The sequence below is a fragment of the Sus scrofa genome, chromosome X (assembly GCF_054392235.1).
Source record: "Sus scrofa isolate SSC_HxYL_T2T_F1_AM1 chromosome X, Sscrofa_HxYL_maternal_Yorkshire_Landrace_v2.0, whole genome shotgun sequence".
NCBI lineage: Eukaryota > Metazoa > Chordata > Mammalia > Artiodactyla > Suidae > Sus > Sus scrofa.
In genome coordinates this window covers 12,978,443-13,001,668 of record NC_139401.1, presented here as the reverse complement: position 1 = coordinate 13,001,668, position 23,226 = coordinate 12,978,443, and the positions used below count along the sequence as shown (strand labels likewise).

At 43.0% G+C, this 23,226-nt stretch overlaps 1 protein-coding gene across 26 annotated transcripts in view; it reads right to left on the bottom strand.

Annotated features, from left to right (window-relative positions):
- Positions 1–23,226, bottom strand: part of FRMPD4 (FERM and PDZ domain containing 4) — a 919,679-nt gene that overhangs the window by 92,314 nt on the left and 804,139 nt on the right. For all 26 annotated transcript variants that reach the window (XM_085007332.1, XM_085007337.1, XM_085007339.1 and 23 more), the window contains 2 exons: positions 6,313–6,473; positions 1,429–1,531 (listed from right to left, as the gene is read on the bottom strand). In XM_085007332.1, the coding sequence (XP_084863458.1) occupies positions 1,429–1,531; positions 6,313–6,473 (264 nt within the window). The remainder of the gene's footprint in view (positions 1–1,428; positions 1,532–6,312; positions 6,474–23,226) is intronic.

The following is a 23,226-nucleotide window of genomic DNA, read 5'->3' as shown; positions in this document are numbered from 1 at the left end:
TCTCAGGGTACAGATGTACCTTTTGCTATGAGAAACCATAAATGTGAAAAGATGCCCTTCTCAGTTTAAAGTGTTCTGAGAGCCTTAGCTTCTGTTTCAATCTTGTCTATAAAGACGTCTTTATAAAAGACAAAGGTCACACAAGCCGCTATCCCTCAACGCCTGGCAGCAAGAGTGGATTCATTCATCTAAAAAGGCAAAGCCTTATCTGGAAAACGTCTAAAGACCCCTTTTGCACTAAATTCACGGTAGGACTGACTCTAGTGGGCTTTCGAGGGGATCCTTGCCCAATATTTTATTTCACACATTTTTTAATAGTCATGGGTGTGGCCTATGGAAGTTCCCAGGCTAGGGGTCAAACTGGAGCTGCAGTTGCCACCCCACACCACCGCCAGATCCGAGGTGTCTGTGACCTACACCACAGCTCACGGCAACGCTGAATCCTTAACCCACTGAGTGAGGCCAGGTGTCTGAACCAACAACCTCATGGATGCTAGTTGGGTTCATTTCCACTGAGCCAGGATGGAAACTCCATGCCCAATATTTTAACATCACATAAAATACATTTTCTGGTGCTCCCTTAAGCATATCACATAACAAATGATTTACATCTATGCTGAAATGAAACTAATAAACCCAGCACATTTTTAAACCGGCCTTGTTTTGACCTAATTACCCTTTTTTCTTGGTTGATGGTTTCAATATTCAGTAATGAATCACCCAGTCAAGTATGAAAAAAAATCAGTGAGCTGTGTGTTTGCGTATCCATGGGATTATGCGTAAGAAAATTATGCATTGGAGTTCCCGTCATGGCGCAGTGGTTAACAAATCCGACTAGGAACCATGTGGTTGTGGGTTCGATCCCTGCCCTTGCTCAGCGGGTTAACGATCCGGCGTTGCCGTGAGCTGTGGTGTAGGTCGCAGACGTGGCTCGTATCCCGTGTTGCTGTGGCTCTGGCGTAGGCAGGTGGCTACAGCCCTGATTCGACCCCTAGCCTGGGAACCTCCATATGCCATGAGAGCGGTCCAAGAAATGGCAAAAAGACCAAAAAAAAAAAATTATGCATCACTTAAGTTGGGCTCAGGTATTGCACGCTGATCACCTTGATTATGGAATATGAATGTGTTAGTTATTTTGGAAGGAAACAAAAATGCAACCCTTGGATAGAGCAATGAACATAAGAGTCAAAGAGATTTCAAGGTGAAGGCTATGTACCTCGAATGTTAGCACAGAGCGGGCAAGCAGGTGTTCTGTGTTTACGGAGCCTGGTGTTTCACCCTAGAGGTCCGTGTCACCAACACTTTTGAGGTGAACATGTCAGCTTGTGTTTCTGCCCCAAAGTAGCCCATGGGAAGCCCTTTCTCTGCCAGGTGAGGGCTCAGAGCTGAGCAGCTGCCCGACGGGGCTCAGGTGAGTGAGTCACCTACCTGACCAGGTCGATGACCCGCTCCCTCGGTGCGGCGCTGACTGGCTCATCATTAATCATCACAATCTGATCTCCTGGGATCAGCTTGCCCTCGGAGGGGCCTCCTGGAGACAAATGAGAGTGAAGAGCAGGTGAGAAGACCAGTGGTAATCCAGCCAGCCGGCCAGCCAGCCAGCCAGCCAGCCGTGGCCTCCTCTCCCCATCATGATGCCTTGCGACCAACTGGTCCTATCAGCCAAAACCAACCCCACTCGTGGTCTCTGCCCCATCCTTCTCAATATTAGACAATACCTGGGGAGCAGGGAGCTTCAAGCAAGCTCCTGAGGGCCCCACCACACCCTGGCCAGTGAAATCAGACTCTCTGGAGGTGGGGCTTAGGTAAGGTGGAGATTAGCAATGCTTCTCACACTTGAAAGGGGGATATGAATCCCTTGGGACCTTGTCACCCTGGGCTGATTCAGTTGCTTTGGAGGAGTATGGGGCGACAAGATGCGTTCCTCACAAGGTCCCAGGGGCTGCTGCTGCTGGCCAGCTGGCCACGCTCTGAGTATCGGGGCCCCTAGAAGAAGGTATTCTTCCAAAAGGTAGCCAGTTGGCAGGGCTGATGCCTGCAGCCAGAGCTGCAACCTGCTGGGCACACCTGGAGCACAGTACATTTATTTGCTCTGCACAGCCAGAAAGATGGCACACTGAGGGGAAGCGTGCGGCAGCTCGACACGTGGCTGCTGGGAAGGGCTTGGAGGATCTGGCCTCCTGTTATGTGCTTTGGGAGGAGGGGTCAAGGAAGCAGGGGCTTTGCTCTCAGGAAGCGAGGGTAATTCTGTCAGGAGCATCTTAGTAATTCTCGTCTGAAAGGGAGGTGGAAGGAAGCAGGGCTAAAGCTGGGATTGGTATAACGAAGCAGCAGCCTCCCGTGCCAGCTGGGAGATGAGGTTGTTTGGTCAAGTCTGTGGTTGGGACTGTGCTGGGATGTTGGTGTCAGGGCTCACATGTGATGATAAAGGATTCCTGTTTTTAATCTTGATCCATTGCAGCCTCTCTCAGTCGTTTTTCCGAGGAGGTGGGGGGAGAACTAATATTTGCTGAGCATTTATTGTGCACCAGGCAACAGGCTGAGTGCTTTACCTAGTAACCTCAATAATGCCATAATCCCTTCCATGTAATGACTGAGCTGAGGCACACACAAAAGAAAGAACTGCCTGGAAAGACAGGACTGGAGCTTGGCTTAGGTCGGGGATCCTTCCGAGTTGAGGGTGGCTCCTATCTCTTTTGAATTTGCTACTATAACTCAAAAACTGGTCACCGCCAGGTCTCTTGGCACACAAAGTCACAGGTGCAAGCAGCACACATCTGGATTAAATAAAACCTAAAAATAAATGCTATGACAACATGGACTGTCTTCACACGTCAAATAGAATCACCCTCCAAATACCAATGGGGTACCATATGGTACTGGGATTTGAATTTTACTTCCGGAGGTCTGTCTGGATAATAGGAGCAACTGAAATGTTATCTTTCAAAGATCATCACTTTTACTTCATTCCGTAACTGAAACGAACACTTCACACCCCAAACGTGGAACTCAAAGCAACTCAGCTGTTCTGAACCCACAGCCACTTGGCATCCGTGTCACTCAAGCTGGAGGAGACACGTGTCTTGTTTCTGGGGAGTGAGAGCACGAGAAAAACCTTAACGTGTCCCTATATCAGAGAGAGAAAGTATTCATTTCCAGCTGTGGGAGCTGAGATTCCGTGTTGGCTGCCCGAGGGATTCAGAAAATCATGGGAGGGACCCTCGATGACGACTGGATTACGTGCGGATGCTCACTCAGATTCAGTCAAACAAATGCTTAGAAGTCAAATGCTGGTCAGATACAGAGAAATCTTCAAACTGTTTGCATGGCAGATGTTACCTACTCTAATGAGAGAACCACCTGCATAAGGACACGACGTAGTTTTATATCTGACTTAGGCTTTCTGAGCAAATGGCAACACCCTTGTGTACGCATGAGTTATGGGAGCAAGTGACACCCAGCTCCTTCCAGAACATGAAGCATGGGGCACACTCACTTCAGAGACCTCCCATGCCCTTTACTCCGAAGGCTGGCTCGCCTACTACAGAAAACCTGGTCTTGCCACTGCTATCACTTAGGACTTCGGAAGAGTCATTTTCTGAGAGGCACAGTTTAGGGGACCAGTATTTTCACTCATAAAAATGACTAGAAACAGGGCTCTTGGACCTTAGTTTTCACTTTTTCTACTCTTCTCAAAACAAAAAACCAAGACCTGAATCTCCAGTCAGCTCCGAGGAGGACACATGCGTTGGAGAATTTCATAACCAGAGATGTTACAGTGTCTCATGCCAAAGGGGACCCCAAGGAGGAAAAAATATGTGTACACACACGCATATAATACATTATATGTGATATGTAATACATGCAAATGTATGCACAGAATGACCTACTATACATATGTTCTCCATGTATAAAATTCTTACACGATGGAAGACAATGTAAGAAAGGAAATGTGTGCGTGTGTACATATATATATATATATATATGTATGTATATGACTGGGTCACTTTGCTGTACAGCAGGAAATGGCACAACACTGTAAACCAACTCTACTTCAATAAAACTATAAAAAAATGAAAAAGGAGTTCTTCCTGTGGCTCAGCGGGTTAAGAACCTGACTGGTATCCACGAGGATGCGGGTTTGATCCCTGGCCTTGCTCAGTGGGTTAAAGGATGCAGTGTTGCTGTGGCTGTGGTGTAGGTCAGCAGCTGCAGCTCTGATTCGATCTCTAGCCTGGGGATTTCCATAGGCCGCAGGTGTGGCCCTAAAAAGACAAAACAAAAAACCAAAAAAAACCTCTTAGTGGTAGGAACTCAGGTGATTTTTAAAAAACGTTCCCCTCCATGTTATCTACACTCTTGTTTCTTCTAAAAGCATACGTATTCTTTCATTATTAGAACAAGCAACAAATCTCTCTCGAGATTAAAATTCTCAAATTTAATCAAGTTTGACAAGCCCACGTACAGAACTAAACTGTGACCTATAGCTAATGAATGAAGCAAGAAGCTCGGCAGATGGATTAAGAAGGTATATGGTAAGGCAGTGGTAGGACTGAAAAGGAAACTCCTTCTCTGTGCAAGTCTAAAGGGTTAACTCTATTTGCAGTGCTTGCCTGGGGGGGCAGAATGTGTCAAAATGATGAAAAATGAAATTCACTTTAAAAATCTACACTAGCTCGCTCATTGGCTTTCCTTAACTGACAGACTCAACTGGCCAACTACTTTAAAGCTTAACGACAACAGCAACAACAACAACAACGACGATGACGATGGTAAGCATTCCTGGAATAAGTATGTACCGGACACGTTTCTAATGCATTTCATTCTCTCCCAAGCCCTAGAAGGTAGATACTATGTTCCTCATTATCCAAATGATGGAAAGAAGTTACATCAGACTGAAATGGAGGGGAGTTAACACAGAAGCTAAAAAAAAACCCTAATTAAGAGACAGAGGCAGGATTCATAACCATCAAATCCAGGCAGTCTGATGCCAGAGTCTGTGCTCTTGACTGCAGTCCTTTATGTTTGAACTCTGTGACTGATTTGCAAAATCCTAGAGAGAAACAGCCAAGGACATACTTTTGCTTTTGTCTGAAAAGAAATCCAAGTCCATTAAAATAAATGCATAGACACTAATAATAAATAAGTAATAAAAGAGCATTGTTTCTGGAAAAACAAAGGCTGTCCACAGCAGGCAATTGCATCATCAACTATTATACTCAACTATGTTGATGTGGAACATCTGTAGACTCTAATGAGAATGACTGAGGCCAAGTACATTAACTACCTGATCATGTGGCAGAATTTAAGAGATTTATGACACACTGTATCATCATCATCATTTACTGTGTAACGAAACACCCCGCAACTCAGTAGGGTCTCTTCTCATGCTTATGGGTCTCTAGAAGAACTGTGGATTGGCTGATCAGGATCAGACCTGGCTGGGTGGTCAGGCTGTACTTAGCTTTAGGCTGCAGGCTGGTGGCCCTATGTGTTCATTTTGGGGGCTCAGGTTGAAGTGGAAGCAGCCATTTCAGGGAACCTTTTTTTAAACATTCAAGTATAGTTGATTTACAATTTTGTGCCAATTTCTGCTGTACAGCAAAGTGACTCCATCATATACATATACGCATTCTTTTTAAAATATTCTTTTCCATCATGGTCTATCCCAGGAGACTAGATACAGTTCCCTGTGCTGGACAACAGGACCTTGTTGTTTAGGGAAACCCTTCTCATGGCTATGGCAGTAACTCAAGAAACAAGCTCAACTCCGCAAGCATATTTCAAGCCTTTGCTTATGTCATACTTGCTAATATGCCATTGGCCCAAGTCAGTCACCTGGTCCAGCCCAACAGCAGTACAGTAGGGAAATAAATTCTGCCCCTACTGGAAAGGGAGGGGAGCACATCTTTGTAAAAGAGTCCACCCACCTGAACGAACCTGAATTAAAGTTTGGAAACTTTAATACAATTTTTTTTTGCTTTCTCACGAAGGAGTTTGTCATGAGCTTACTGAAAAGAACCCAGTACCATTCTCTTAATATTTGCATTTACACATTAGGAGGTGGGTCACTTCCATGGGAATCAGTGTTTTCCTAAGTCTAGAGAGATCGGAAGGATTTGGCAGTTTAAAACCTCATTTGCAGAGCCATTTCTGTCCCTCTGGTGGTCTGGCTCTATCCAGGTGTTGGGAAACCTCAAGTAGACTTTACGGCTCAAAAGGGAACAGCAAAGAACTTGTGACACGGGACAGCAGTGGTGCTGGCAGGGGGTGGGGGGTGATCCCCAAGGACGGGGGCTGGAAGGAGCTTACCTGGGGTTACCGAGCGAACGACCACTGGCTTTTCACTCCCCGCCACAAAACCAAATCCCAGTACAGGGTCCCTCCTCATCTCCACCCTCCGTGGAGCCGGAGGGATGATTTGGCAGCTCTCCAGACGAGGGTCATCAAATGGGATCGCCTGTGTCATGTGACTGTGGGAAAAGCATACACAAGAGAAACAAGGCATCAGTGCACGTGTTGGGCAACGGCCTGGTGACTATATTCTCTCTAGTTGCAAAATCTTCTATTCTCCAGTAGAGAGCAGGGAAGATACTGGGGGACTCCCTGTCCTGCTTCTTGCATGGCCCTCTTCTTCCTGGAAAACTCTAGGCCCACTTTTGCTTTAGGCCTTTGCACCAGCTACTCCCCCCAACCTGGAATGCTTGTCTTGCAGATACGTGTATGGCCCACCCTGACCTTTCAAGTCTCTGCTCAAATGTGACTTTCTTGAAGAGGACTATCCTGGTCCCACATCTTAGAACTACAGCCCTTGGAGTTCCCGTCGTGGCTCATTGGAAATGAATCTGACTAGCATCCATGAGGATGCAGGTTCAATTCTTGGCCTTGCTCAGTGGGTTACGGATCCGGCACTGCCGTGAGCTGTGGTGTAGGTCGCGGACGTGGCTCGGATCTGGTGTTGCTGTGGTTGTGGTGTAGGCCAGCAGCTGTAGCTCTGATTCAACCCCTAGCCTGGGAATTTCCATGTGCCTAAAAATATAAAATACAATAAAATAAAATAAATAAAATAAAATACAATAAAATTGCAGCCCTGCTTTGCCACACCCAGGTCCTTTTACTCTTTCTACTTTTTTTTTTTTTTCCATAGTACTCATTACTTGCGAACAGGTTGTGGAACATAATTATTCTTATGCTTTTTTCTTTTTTTAAAAACTGTTCTGCTGTCCACACTAGAATGTAAGCTCCCTGAGGGCAAGGCATTTTGTTTCATTCACTGATTTATCCCAGGTGCCTGGAATGGTGCCTGGCACTTAGTGGATTCTCAATAAAGACTTGAATTAATAAGTAGAGAAAAAGAGATATTTGTGGAGAACTATCCAATTATAACCGATATGCTGAGGAAGAACCTCAGAGGGTTATGGACATTGGGTAGGTAACACAAAGGGCTTTGGGCTCCAGTGAAACTGAAGTGATGGGGATTGTTTTGGTGGCAACAGTTCCCCTTTGGTGTCAAGTAGAGTCCCCCCTTTCCAAACAAGTTGAGGAAATGACTCTTGGCATTTCTGTTCTGGAGAGACTTTCAGATGATCTACATGAATCTTTTTCACACCAAAACGTCGGAAGTCTTAGCACCATTTTAAACTTGAAATGTGTATAGCATTCAAAAATTATCAAACTGCTTCCATGAATGGCTCATTAGATCCACAAAACGACCTTGAGAATGAAGGAACAGAGCGGGTATTATCACCTGCATTTTTCACTGGGAGGAAACTCAGATCAAAATAGTGGCTTATTGTCACTGAGGGCCCATGGCTGGTGTGCTAGAGGGTCGGGTGGAAAATCAACTCCCATGACTCTTAATGAAATCTTCACTCATGCACATAATCCAAAGCAGACATCTTTGGGGGAAGAGTTATTAGTTTGAACCCTAGAAATCTCCTTAAAGTATGTAAGCCAAGATTATTTCAAGGACACGGGCTTAATTCGATTTTTTTTTCTCTCTCTGATCGTCTTCAATAAGTAAAAGAAGATCATTTTTAAGTACTCTGAAAGATGCTACTCTATATGCCATCTGGACAACATATTGTTCAAATGTAATAAAGAAAGACAGACAAGGAAGAATCCTGTTGTCCTTCAGTGTAATTAAGAAGAGTTAAGAAAAATCAATGAAAACCTGCTAGGATCTATCCTTTAGGACATGTATCACTGACTAGGAAAATAAAAGTTTAAAATCCCTTTGAAACAGATAGGAAGGAAATGTCTTTTCGATTTAGCAGCTTGTGATCTGGAACACTAGGAAAAAGAGAAGTGTGAGCTGAAAACGAACCTGTTGTGTGCCACGTGCTAACACTCATCTGTCACCTTGTTTCATCGTCACAATCCCCATCATGGAGGGAATCTGACCTCGCCCACCTCCTCTTTGCAAATGCCCAGAGAGGAAGAATAACTGGGTCAAGGTCACACTCTTCTCAGGCATAAGCCAGGTACCATTCACACCAGGTCTTCTGATTTTAAGTGTCATGTGCCTGACCAGCTACTTCATTTGCAAGGACAGTGCAAAATGATTATGCGGGGACCCTCCTTCAAACTTCAAGCGAGCAGAATGTGAAAAGCAGCGCAGTGCCTTGAGTGACTGCATGGGTCACATGCCCACGAAGCTGGGCGTGCTCAAATGCTATCTATCCCATGTCCCATCACCATTCCAGAAATATCTAGGCTCAGAGTAGCAACATTATAGAGTCAAAGAGGGAGGGGCTGTCTTCTGTGAAACTGCAGGTGTTTCCCTGGACCCAGAGATTAGATATGGCTACCATGGTGGGGCATGTGCTTGGGACAAAGGGAGGTGGGCAGAAGGTCACACGGAGAATCCTAGCAGTCTGAAGGACAGAATTTAAGACTCTGATCAAAGCAGGAAAAAACAATACAGGATGAGACCCAGTATTCAAGGAAAGAGCTGTAGATGGGACCCTGGGCAGGGAGGGACTAAGACACAGGGAATGGGTGGGGAAGTCAGGACTGGGAACTAGGCCACGCAGGAGGTCCTCTCATACTCCTACAGGGGGCCTCCCTTGGTGGAATCTGACCCTCAACGTTGACCCCCCCCCATTGGCATGAAACGTGCATGGCTGTATGTGCCTGGGGGAGAATGTGGCTACCTGGGAGTTGAGGATACTGTTCTATGCTCTTATCTCCTCTACAAGAGGGCTCCAACTCAGAGTGTTATAGACAAGAACACACCTGACTCCATATTGGATCTGTCCCTTTAGTGCTAAGCCTGTGCTCTGTGGTCTATGCTTAGTCATGCTGGCTCTGCACCTTTGTAAAAGAATGCTGCTTATAGCCTGAAATATATAGGATAGCCTATTCTTAAGGCTCTGACCTTTCAAGGCACAACACTTTTCCATTCGTATAGAGATAAAAAGTTGAGAACAGAAAATAACAAATGTCTTGTTGGAGGTTTATAGGATCCTTGTGACCAGACCTATGTGGACACCTGCAAGAACAAAGGATTCCAGCCGCAAGAACTCTGTGACAACCAGCCACCCTGCCCCACCCCCACCCCGCCTGAATTCCAACTTGGGGGAGATGATTCTCTGGGACACTAGTCCACCATCTTCTGAGACTGCTGGCTTTCTGAAAAACGTCGCTATTCCTTGACCCACCAACTTGTCTCTGGATTTATTGGCCTGTCATGTGGCAAGCAGAACGAGCTTGGACGCAGTAACAAAAGCGTGCTATACTCTAAGTACATGTGGAAATGAGTCTGTCCTTTTATCCCCAGAGGGAGCAAAGGAAAAAAAGGAGGGGAAATCCACGTTTTTTGGCCCTGAACTCTGAGTTGGCACCAGAATTCACAGAAGGCATATGCTAAATGAGGAAAGTTGTAGAGGTGATGTAATTTGCTGATGGTCATAGATGTTGTAGAACAGACAACTGAACTCTGGTTGGCATAACTCTCAATTCCATGTCTAGAGAGAGACTGGGGAAGACATTTCCCCTTGCTGTAGCCAGTCATGTGAAAAGCTTCTAGCAGTGGTTCCCAAACTTTGCTACATATTAGGATCACCTGGACAGCATTAAGAAATCCTAATACACAGGTTTGACTCCAGATCGATCACATCAGAATAGGTGAGAGTGAAAGCCTGGATCAATTTTTTAGAAAGATTCCCCCAGTGATTCCAAAGTGTAGCAAGGTTTGGGATCATTCACTTACCCAGGGAAGGGTGTGTTCTAGTACCTTCTGGATAATCGAAAAAGAGGACACAATGCTGCAAATGTAGGTTAAAATAACTAAAGCATCTGTAGCTAGATTATCCTCTTTCCTCTACATGATAACGTAATAGTCTCCAATTTTTAATTCATCATTCATTTAATAAGTATTATAATGTATTTTATTAATACTTGACATTAAACAGTAATTTCATGCTAAGCCTTTTTCAAGTTAATTTCCATATGTTAGTTCATTTAATTCTTGAAAACAACTATAATGCATTCATTTATTCATTCAGTCAACAAATGTTTATTGAAGGCCCACTGGCTTCTCAGTTCTGGGGATACAAGAGCAATGGAAGCAGAATAAAAAAAATAAAATGTTCACTGAGGTGTTGAGAGACAGGAAGTAAACTAATAAACTAGTAAAATGTATGGCGTATCAGGTCATAAAAGCGCTAAGGAGAAAATGCAGGAAAGAAGCTGAGGGAGCAAGGGTCCTGCAAGGTTATAACAGGGGTCAGGAAATACCTGGAGGAGGGACATTTCGGCAGAGGGACCACCCAGTGCAAAGGACCTGAATGAGCATGAGGAAGGGAGAGCCTGGCGGCCAGTGGTAGGGTGGGAGGGAGGCAGTGAGGGGAATGGTAAAGAAGGGATGAGGGAATGACCTGAGAAAATATTCATGAGGTTGATGTCAGAGAATGTTTTGCCTATGTTCTCTTCCAGGAGGTTGATGGTGTCTTGTCTTATATTTAAGTCTTTTAGCCACTTTGAGTTTATTTTCGTGCATGGTGTGAGGGTGTGTTCTAGTTTCATTGATTTGCATGCGGCTGTCCAGTTTTTCCAGAAATTCTTGTTGAACAGACTTTTTTTCCCCCATTTTATGCTCTTGCCTCCTTTGTCAAAGATTAATTGACCATAGGTGTCAGGGTTTATTTCTAAGTTCTCTATTCTGTTCCATTGGTCTGTATATCTGTTTTGGTACCAGTACCACACTGTTTTGATGACTGTGGCTTTGTAATATTGCTTCAAATCTGGAAGAGTTATGCCTTCTGCTTGGTTTTTGCTTCTCAGGATTGCTTTGGCAATTCTGGGTCTTTTGTGGTTCCATATAAATTTTTGGATTGTTTGTTCTAGTTCTGTGAAAAAATGTCCTGGGTCATTTGATAGGGATTGCATTGCATCTGTAGATTGCTTTGGGTAGGATGGCCATTTTTACAATATTATTTTTTCCAATCCAGGAACATGGAATATCTTTCCATTTCTTTACATCTTCTTTGATTTCCTTGATTAATGTTTTACAGTTCTTAGCATTTAAGTCCTTTACCTCCTTGGTCAGGTGTATTTCCAGGTATTTGATTTTTGGGGGTGCAATATTAAAGCATATTGTATTTTTATATTCCTTTTCTAATATTTCATTGTTAGTGTACAGAAATACGACTGATTTCTGAATGTTAATCTTATATCCTGCTACTATGCTGAATTTGTTAACCAGTTCAAGTAGTTTTTGGGTTGAGTCCTCAGGGTTTTCAGTGGAAAATAAACAAACAAAAAAGAAGGGCTGAGGGAGGGGTTGAAGATGACCCAGGCTCTTAGAAGGACTTAGTGTTTTGTTCTGAGTGAAACAGGAAGCTGTTGGCAGGTTCTGAGAAGAGAAGTGATGTGGTGGCTACATACTGAGAAAGAAAGGAAGGGGCACTGGTGAGCAGGGAGAGCATCTTAGGGCCCACTGCATCAATCCTGACAAAGTATCATGGTGGTTTGGACCAGAGTGAGCACAGAGACAGCAAGAAATCACTGGGTTGTTAACATATAGCATTGGAATCCTGGCCCCCCCACTTCCTAGTGGTGTGACCTGCACAAATTACCTCATCCCTCTGTACCTCAGTTTCCTCATCAGCAAAATGGTGATAATAACAGATACAGACTCCTAAGATCGCTGTGAAAATTAAATGAATGAATAAATGTCAAGCAGTGAGCAAAATGTCTGTATGTAGGAAGCACTCGAAAAGCATGAGCTGTTATTTTCATCTCTTAAGATGAAACAGAAAGGCATTATAAACTCATTCAATTTTCAAATATAAAAACAAATGCAATGTTTCAACCTCCTGTAGCCCAACTCTCAGTGAGATGCCTTACAAATCCGAGGTAAGCTCTGAGGCTTTCAATTTGAAGAATCACATCAAATGCAATGAGAGTAAACACAAATGTATGCTGATATGCAAGAGGCAAAACGGTACCAGAATACACAAGGACAAAATCTAGGCTTCTTTAGCGGCTGAATCACAGTTAATAAAGATTTCCTCTGCCATGTTTCAAAGATTACTAAGTGACCATGAAGTCCATGGCTGGGGAGTGAACCTAGGTCATGGGGAAAGGGAGCAGCCCTAACCCCATTGTAAGGAATGAGAGAGGGGAGCTGGCCCTTAAATCTCAGATCTGTGTCAACAGAGAATTTGACATTGGTCCATATGACTTCCCCACCGTAATAAGGTCTGAAACTTACAACCATGTGTGTATTTTGTGGTCACTGATTGTCCTAGTATTTTCTTTTTTATTTAGGATTTTTACATTCTTTTTGCTTTGCTTGAACTTTGAGGATAACCTTCCAATGGCATCATCATTTTCTCGCTCAACAGGTTCTATTTTCAGAATACATGAACTAACAACAATCAACCCCTGTCTCTTTCCCAGTAACAGTGGATCCATACTAAAATGCTCCCCCATGAAACATCATTTTGTTCACTGTGTTAGGCAAGTATTTTTTGGCTCTCTCCTGGCAATACTTTTTAGACAGATGCTTGAGTCCTTTTATAATGAGCTGAAAAAGCAACATCTTTTTACCTGCTGAACATGCTCCAGTGAATTCTGATGCTGAGGCTAGAAAAATACAATTGATGAGCTGTACAAACTTTCACCCCCTGCCCCACTCTTCTTCGACAAACACATACAGATAGCCCAGGAATTTCTGACCTAAAAAATCCAGAGTGTATTAATGGTGATGGAAAATATGTCCACTGAGATTGAATGAACAATCTTCCTGCTTCTGACAGATTCCATTCAAAAGGAATGATGGGAATCCTGCTGTCTAGCTCACTGCAACAAAAGGAAACGTCTGTCTTTTAACTCTGGGAGTCTTTTTTCTTCAGCAGAAATAAAAGACTGATATATCCAATGTACCACAAAGAATTACTTTGACTAGTCAAATGTGCCCTGTAAGAAAACTTACAGTAATTTCAGTTGTCCATGCTCTCATTAGAGCCAGAGAGGTCCTTTTTTGGAACATGTACTGGGTGTAAAGCCTTTGGAAGGAAGAGCCAAATTAGAAGCCATGGCCTTTGGTGTGGGGGTATTAAAGCATTTAGGAAGATGGTGGCGGGTGGGACACCTGGGTAGTTAAGCCTGGAAGGAAAAGGAGTGTAAATGGTTCTGCTCGAGAAGATCATTGTTGGAGTTTGTTACTTTTCAGGGATGGGCAGCTGTGATTATGTGAGAGTATTAAATGTCTATATATTACATTCTCATCTTGGTAGCACTGGTGTGTGTGGTCGACTGAATTAGACCTCATTTTCTCCCCAGAATGTGATTTGCCACTGGATGCCACACTGCTCTAGAGTGTGGACAAAGAACACACTTCTCTACCCCTGAACTCTGCTAACATCTCATTGCCCAAAGCATCAGCATGAGAAAACCTCGAGGTAGCCACTGCCCCATCAGCTTGGGCCCTGGAATGGACACAGTGGGACAGACCAGAGCCAGCAAGGAGCCAAGTGTAGCAGAGCTGCCCAGCCCCTCAGCCTAGATCAGCCAGCTGAATCAGGGATAACAAATGGTGATTGTTTTATGAAACATTCTGAATTTGGGGGATGTTTGTTATGCACCAAAAGCTCACTCATACAATCTGTAAATAGTGTTTTCAAATAGTATTTAATAACCCTGAAATGTTACATCCCCAAAAGATTCTCTCTACCAACTCTATTCTTCATACCATTTATGGCCATATATGTCACATTTTACAAACACTACTGACACTTCCAAAGGAAACCCCTCCCCCCATTATCCCAGTTGATATGGCAGCCACAGGCACACCAGGGTCTATTCTTCATGACTTTCTCACATCTCTGACTGGATTGGGATAGTCGTGGCTCCCGAGCCAATAATTCGTAAGCCCTATTGTGGCCTGTGAGGGGGCCTAATAAGAAAGTCTCTGAGCAGAAGTACTGGGCCAGGCAGACTAGAATTCCCCAGACTAAGAATGTAAGGAGGAAAGAAAAAGAAAGCAGAAGTATGAATTATTAAAACTGATAGGCTACAAATGTGAGGGACTGTGAGTCAGATTAGACCCCATGATAGGTTTCCAGCAAGTCCAAATCACCATGATGTGTGTGGCAACATAACATATTGAAAAGAATTTTTGGAGTTCCCTGGTGGCCTTTTGGTTAAAGGATCCAGTGTTGTCACGGCTGGGGCTGAGGTCGTTGCTGTGGCACAGGTTAGATTCCTGGCCCAGGGAGCTTCTGCATGTTGCAGGCATGGCCAAGAAAGAGAAAGGAAAAAAATTTTTGTTGCTTTGTTCCCACTGAGCTTTTCCTCTCCCAGGTCTAATAAGGTAGAGAGGCTTTGTTCAGTCCCTTGCCTCAGGAAGATACATTTACCAGGGCCCAGAGCAAAAGCTGACTGCAGAAACCCTCTCTCCTGACTTTTGTTTTCCTGAAAGTCTGGGAAACTTGGCTTAAGGTTCAAGGGCAGAGGATCTCTGCAAGGTGGCAGAAACTTCAAGAGAGAGAGCTTGGTGGTACGTCCAGCAAGGCACCAAGATCTATTGGCTGAGTCTACAGAAATGGCAGAGGCAGTGAACTTCAGGGGACCATGCAGGCTTGGACTCCAGGATCTTAGGACTGAAGACTACAAAAGCCTATCTGAACTCTCTCTGCTCTGCAGAGATTCTGAGGACTTTTGAATATTCAGCACGATTACATGTGCGTTGCCAACCAGAAGGAATGTTATATGACAATACTCACATGAATTTAAGCATAAGAATTATACTGGCCATGTGAGAAAACAAAAACCATGAGTAAACAGCATCTTTGAGGGAAAGGAGAAAGGGGAGTTGGAAGAGAAGGGATGCAACTTGGAAAGAAAGCATACTGTAGAGTGACATCACACTAGGAGATCCAGGAAGTCCTGCTAATGAGGGTCCTCAAGCTTCTCTGAATCGAAAGCTACGTCCTAGAGGTGCTGCCCATGAGGCTTGGAGGCACAGCCAGGCTGCATTTCCATTGTCACGTGTTCATGGGGTTCCATCTCTCTTAGGATCTATCTTTTTTTATACTCAACTCTCTTCCCTGCCCTTTTAAAAAAATAAATCCAGGCAAGCCTCTTCTTTGGGATCAAAAGGGCCCAAGCAAATCCCACCACTGGAGATAAGTTAATTTTGTTTTGTTTTGTTTTTGCTTTTTAGGGCCACACCTGTGGCACATACAAGTACCCAGGCTAGAGGTCAAATCAGAGCTACAGCTACCGGCCTATACCACAGCCACAGCAACGTGGGATCCAAGCCACATCTATGACCTACACCACAGCTCACAGCAACACTGGATCCTTAACCAATTGAGCAGAGGCCAGGGATCAAACCTGTATCCTCATGGATACTAGTTGGGCTAATTATCACTGAGCCACAACAGGAACTCCCAAAGATTAATTTTAATATAAACACAGATAAGAGGACACGATATGTTTCCAGGTCACATAACATAGTGAGTCTCAGGCTTTCTGCCTTCACGAATATGCAGATTATGGGTTCAGTGGAACTTAACCTGAACTAATCAATTCCACAAGCCACTGTCAGTTAATTCCCACCACATATCAGGAGCATTTAAAGGTTTGGACCTATTTAGTCAAGCTTGGAAACTTACTTCGTACTTGAAAAGCCAAGAGAATCCAGGCTGCTTAAACTCAGAAACCACAAAATGTTTGGAGGAAGGAAGTATGTTAGCGAATTTTAGGAGGACTGGAAAGAAATGGGGCTTCTCCTTAATGGGAAGACTAAAGATGAAACATTTCCATTCATTTCCAATTCATTTGTAGATTTAATGCCATCTAATAAAGCTATCTCAATAGCCCTTCTAAAGAGAGAGAATTCTAAATTTAATGATATAAAAGAACACTATGAACCAGAAAAACACCCTGGTTGTCTAGCCTTATAAGATACCAGAACCCACTCAAAAATAACTCTTATGATGCTGAGACACTGGGACAGATAGAGAAAAGCACAAAATGATGAAGGAACCACTTTGACTAGAATAAACAGGGGGTCCAGGGTAAATTAAGAGATGAATGCCCTCTTAAAAGAATTCAATGCAAGCTATGGCATCCAGCAAACTGAAGTGCTTTAGCATGTCAACAATAAGGCTGCTTTCACAACAAAACCAGGGACGTACAGCAGAGTGGCTGTGAAAATCATTTATCCTACATAGGGGTTATTGGCTATCTGGCAACAATGCACTCAAAGAGCTGTCTCTTCAGAGTATAGGAGATATTATAATAATGAATGAGAAAGTAACTTATTTTTTAAAAGCAACTTGGACTGTGGTAAGAAAGCAGGAAAACAGATGTTTGGAAATGATTCTGCCGTTATGTGCTTCATTTATTGAAAATTATGCAAATAGGTATCTCTAAAAACAGCAGCCTTTGAAAACTTAAAAATGAATTTTTCTAACCTGTTTAAAAACCCTCCAAAGGAGTCATTGCAGTGGGCTGGGGAGTCATGTGTTAAATATGATAAACTGCAACAGCTTCCATTTGGTTTGTGTCCATTCGCCTGTTCACATGTTTCTGCAGTTCCCTTTTTTCTCCGACGACAATGATTAAAATCAAGAAATAAGCTGAGCTTGCAACCAGACCTTCAAAATGTATCCACTGAAGTGGTAAATCAAGATGTTCAAAAATAAATAAGCACCTTCAGTAACTCTGCTTTCATTTACAAAAGTAAATAATTGTTAATGCAGCAGGGAGGGCAAAAATGTTTACAAGTGATTAAAATTTGGATTTCACCTCCACTCATTCTAGCATCATTTTTGCATATGCTTTATATTTTCTACCATATCAACTTTACAGCAGGATATATGTAATGAATAAGTGAATATATGTTCAGGGGGTACATGTTCAAAACTCTTTTACTAATAGGAACACAAAAGCAATACATGTGGAGACTTCTAGCTATATGCTCTAGGGGGTTCCTGACCGTGTGGGTCCAAAGGGTGTTTTATATAGTTAAACAGGATGGACAGAATCACTGATTTCCACAAAGCTCATCACTGCTCTTAGTAAATCCAGCTCGCATGTTCGGAAATAATCAGTGGCATTTTCAGAAATCTAAACATGAAGTTAGAGTGCTGATGGGAAGCACTGCATGTCCTTCCTGTTTATCTGATGCTACCCAGCCACCAGGATGAGACAGAGTGGCCCCAGGTTTAAGTGACTAAAGGACAGACAGATTGATAGTTCTTACATGTGCTCTCGCTTTGGGCTCCACCAGATTGAGTCCTATGGGGTTTGGAAATCCAACCATCCCCAATCGTTCTAAGGTACCATGGACAGCTACCACTAACAGAACATAAGGTACTACATGATGGGTAGCCTTTTTCTTCTTGATTGATTAGGGCTTTTTTTTTTTTTTTTTTTTTTTTTTTTGTAACTATAGGAAAATATGTTTTTGAACTAAAGACTTGATAACCGTGAGCAAGACTTTTCTCAAACACGTTCAAACGATTACTTTAGGTCTGAGAGTTTGTCAAACTGGATTCTATCCATATTTTAGCACAGTCTTTAGGGCAGGGGGAGGGTTGAAGACATGGGATGTCCCCTCCCCACCCCAAGGGGCTATTGTATACCCATATCCCTGTGATCTCTGTGTATTCTTTGAAAATTTATATTACAATTTATACTTATTATGCTTAGAAAGTGAAAACAATCCCATGGTTTTTGTTAACTGAAATTATAATGGTGTTTGTTACAGACCAAAGCATGAACTGATTTTCATAAAAGAGATACTTTTAGAGAGATGATTAGCCACACTTTATAAATGTCATGATTTTATAATCTTTACACAAAGGATTTTCAAAAGTGATCAAGTGATAAGGGCTCACTTTGATGATGCAGAATTTCTGACAGAAGTGGTAAGGAAATCACAGAAGCAAAGGTTTAAGCTAACAGTCCTGTGTTAATGAAAACTTGTGATCTCTTAATCTCTTTCTCATTAAAATAATTATTTCTACCGCCTACCTAGCGTATTTAGTTTCCTTAGTCATGAAACTACATGACTGCCTAAGGTTACCCGTCTTTTCGGTTTTGAGTTTGGTTTGCTGGCTTATGTTTCACTTGTTCTAAGCTCCATCACAAGTGAACTAACCCTCACTTCGTACGCCTAGATCCACACCTGGCTCCTTTGCTACAAGCTCTGTGTGCAGCATCTCGTGGGCCCCCTGCCCTCTGGCTTTCACTGGGTTCAACCAATGGGAGGGACAAGCGAGGAGAGGAGGAGAAAGAGAACAGAGGCTTTCATCCTCCTACTGTCTCCTTGGTTTGCTGCAGTTCTGCAGTGACTTTATCCACTCTGATTACTGTCCCTGTCGCATAAGGCCCTCTTGAATGGCTCCAAGACTCAGCATGCTCCATGCCAGGCCCCTTGAGCCTAGTGGTGCTAACAGGTTCCAGCTGCTAGCCTTTGGGGCCCTCAACGGAACTTGGAGGTTTCCTTGTACGAACCCACATCAATCCATTTCCTGCCAGAGCCAGGCACCACGTCTCCCTCTTCCATGAAGCGACCTTGTCAGTCCCAGGAAACAAACCCTGCCCCTTGGATGGCACTGAAGGGGAGTCCCCTTGTGCTGGCTTCCAGTGAGAAATGCAATTCTAGCTTGTTTTTTGATTCTCGGCCAAGAGATAATAAAGATGTTTATTATCTGAGAGCAGCACTGAGATCAATTATTCAGCTAATATTATTTACAACCTATCAACCATACTTATATTTATACCCATGGTTTTCAAAAACAAAAACTCTCCAAAAAACCTATGAAATAAACATTTCTTTCTGAATGAAACATATTTTCCACATGTAAACCCTTAAACAGAATGAAGACTTTAGGAGTTCCCTGGTGGCCTAGCTGATAATGGATCCAGCATTGTTACTGCTGTGACACAGGTTTGATCCCTGACTGGGGAACGCCTGCATGGCATGGGCATGGCCAAAAATAAATAAATATTAATTAATAAATAAAATGAAGACTTTGCGTTCATCCACTGACCACTGTGGAATCAATTTCTATTTGCCTAATTTAAATGAGATTCAACCTCTTTTTACCTTAACTGAGGCAGTCTCGCTTTCTCCCTTTGCCAAAGTGTTCTCGGTAAACTCTTCTTTTGGGTCAACATTACATACAGTAAAATTTGTAAGGGAGATAATATCACTGAATTTGAGACCTGGATGAGATCTTGGCTAATGCTTTTATGTTTTAGAAGGGTTGATACACTCATTTCAAGATTTTGTCTACCATTTTCTTTCAAATGGCCAGAAACTGACTTTTCAAATTTCCAAAGGAGTCCTTTTGCTTATTTACAGTGAATCAAACTTATCCACCATTTCTTCAACAACTATAGAAGCTTTCTATGTACCTGGTGCCCAGGATATGGCTGCGAATGAGACCAGCAAGCTGATATTCTAGTGCGGGTACCAGCAAACTATAGCTCCTGAGCCAAATCTGACCTCTGCCTGCTTTTGTAAATAAAGTTTTATTGGAACACAGCTACACCATTTATTTGTGCATTGTAGCTGTTTCCATGCTGTAATGGCAGAGTTCAGCAGTTACAACAGAGAGTGGCCCACAAAGCCTTATGCATTTACTATCTGGTCTTTTACAGAAAAAAATTGTTAAACCTTCTTCTAATGGAAGTACTAAGACAATAAAAATCAAATAAACATAAACTATACCAAATACTGTCAGAGGCTGGTGGGGTTTTTTTTTTTTGGTCTTTTCTAGGGCCGCACCGGCAGCAAATGGAGGTTCCCAGGCTAGGGGTCGAATTGGAGCTGCAGCTGCTGGCCCACACCACAGCCACAGCAACGTGGGATCCGAGCCGCGTCTGGAACCTACACCACAGCTCATGGCAACGCCAGATCCTTAACCCACTGAGCGAGGCCAGGGATCGAACCCACAACCTCATGGTTCCTAGTCAGGTTTGTTAACCACTGTGCTACGATGGAAACTCCAGAGGCTGGTGGTTTTCATGAAGGATAGCAGGATAGAAAGCAAAAGAGGGAGCAGAAGCCTCTCTGAGGAGGCTATTTTTGAGATGTGAGGGATGTGAGGAACTGAGCTACGAGGGCACCCCTGAGAAAAGTATCCCAGGCAGAATAAACAAAAGTATAATGCCCATGAATGACTAGTCTCCACTCCATTATTTTAATTATGCATTCAAGAAATTTTTATTCAAGAAATCTTTAGTGAGCATCAATTTACTGTGAAGTTCTCCTTGGTTCCATGCCTGCAAAGAAATTCTGACCCTGTAGGAGGAGGCAGATATATAAACACCTAAGTACAACACATTGCTACAGGCAAATGCGCTGGAAGGATTCACCCCCATACTGTGGGGTTACAATTCATGAGGGGGGTGGTGAGTCTAACCCAAGAGCAGTGAATTGGCACCAGGAAAGACCTGACACAGTAGATGCCCATGAGGTGAGTCTAGAGCTGTGAAGCAGTAACTACTAAAAGGAAGGGAATTATACTTCAAGCCAAGGGAACAGTAAGCAAAGCTATAGAGGCATAAAAGAAACTAGTGTTTGGGCAACTCTAAGTGTTGCTTGCTGGGTCATGGGAGAGAGTGTTTAGGAGAGAGAGCAGTACCAAGGAGAAATGAGGTTACAGAGGAAAAACATATGCTGTGTTAGAATGCTGTCCAATATCAGCCACACACCCTTTATGTAAGCAGGAGCACCTCCTTCCCGGAAAGGTCAGAGGCTCTAAAATCTATCACTTGATTAGGATCTGGTATGCCATGGGTTGATGAAATAAAACTCCTGAAATTCTCTCCATATCCTAGGAGATAGAAGTAGGATATCTTAGAAAATAAGGTGAACGTGGTTCCTACATATTAATGTGAACACATATATTACTAATTTTATTTATGAATCACTGTATTATGCATTTTGAAAGTGATAGTTCAAAGGACCAGAGTTTAAACAGAACCCAGATTGATATATTTTTCAAGCCATGCCTTCGGCTTTAGCAAATGAGATGCAATACATCAAGGATCTATTAGGGCTTGTATAAATTAACATCCAAAATAGATTCCACTAATTCATGATCAAATTTACCCTGCAAGGACTCAGTTCTATTTGTCAATACCCCTACTGAAAACCATTTCAACAATTAGTCTTTTATCAACATCCAGATCATCACCTCGGATTTGTGTCATCGTTAAAGACGATGAATTTAGCGCCTGCAAAATGTTTATCGACTGTGCCTTGTGATTCTAATTGAAGGAATTAAAAGGGCAAAATGTTTGTCAGTTTCTTTAAGGCTGCAAAATTCCTTCAGCTAGGCTGATAATCAATTACATTAATTGAGTTCAATTCAATGTGTTTAAGAGACGCCTTTTATGTTAATGACACTCTAATGTGACAAAGCCAATAATCCTCAAGACACATCCTTGGGTTGATTGAGACTATGAGCAGAGCTGATAACTCTCAACCTCACCTCACATCATCAACTCCAGATATGCATCATTCCCAAGAACACTCAATCTTAGATGAGATTTACTGCTGATTAAAAATTTAAAAGACAGGTACTGGAGGCAGGTAGCCAGATAATAAACATTCAGACTCATATGTGCTATTAGGCAATAATTAATACAAAGAGTGTGATATCCAGGTAACCATAAGTTAATGTGAATTGAATTTGAGAGAAGGCTATAGAAGACTTGAAATACCACTACGGAGATTTCTGGAGAATTCATCGGTACAACCACATTAGAAAGCAAATTATCAGTAAGCTCAGGCTTTTAGTCTCAACCCTGACTTCAGAGGGGTTGGGTAAGACCCAGTAGCAGGGATATTCACATCATGTTCATGGTCCTTCCGGGATACTTGGAGGGTAGTCCTGTGGTTTCAAGGCTTTACTCTAGCTAGACTAGAGGTGCTGGTAAGCAAGGTCAACCTCAGGGAAAAGTGCTAGGAGGAAACCGGAGGATTTCATTGCTCAGACCCCATTCAAGCAAGGAAGGCCTTCTATTTCAGCAGGCAGAAGAGAACAGTCACTGAGAATAGAACGGTCACTGTCTTCCAAGATAAAGAATTTCCCACTACCTGTCTCCAATTGAAAACAAAAATATTAAGCTTAAAATAGTTAAAGAAGTTATACCAATGTTCTGGGATTTTCTATGATATACTTTGATGATATTTGCTTTAAAATACTTCATTTTTCAGGAGCTCCTGTTGTGGCTCAGTGGATTAAGAACCCGACTAGTATCCATGAGGACGCAGGTTTGATCCCTGGCCTTGCTCAGTGGGTTAAGGATCTGGCGCTGCTGTGAGCTGTGGTGTAGGTCACAGATGCAGCTAGAATCCCATGTGGCTGTGGCTGTGGCATGGGGCCCCATGTTGCCATGGCTATGATGTAGGCTGGAAGGTGCAGCTCCAATTCAACCACTAGCCTAGGAACTTCCATATGCTATGGGTGTGGCCATAAAAAAAAAGATTAAAAAAAAATCTTCATTTTTCAGACCCAAGTTAGCTGATTACCTAAATTGTATGTCAATTCTCCCCACTGGTTAATCTAGCATTATCCAGGAATCTGTGTTTTTAAAAGGCATTTCAGGCAATTCTGGTGCAGGGTTCAGGATTACACTTTGAAAAGCACTGGCTCAATGGATAACATACACCGCATCCCAGAGGGAGCCAGCCAACCTCCACATATCTTGTACTTTGCAGCTCCCTCTCACTCTACAGCCGGCTAG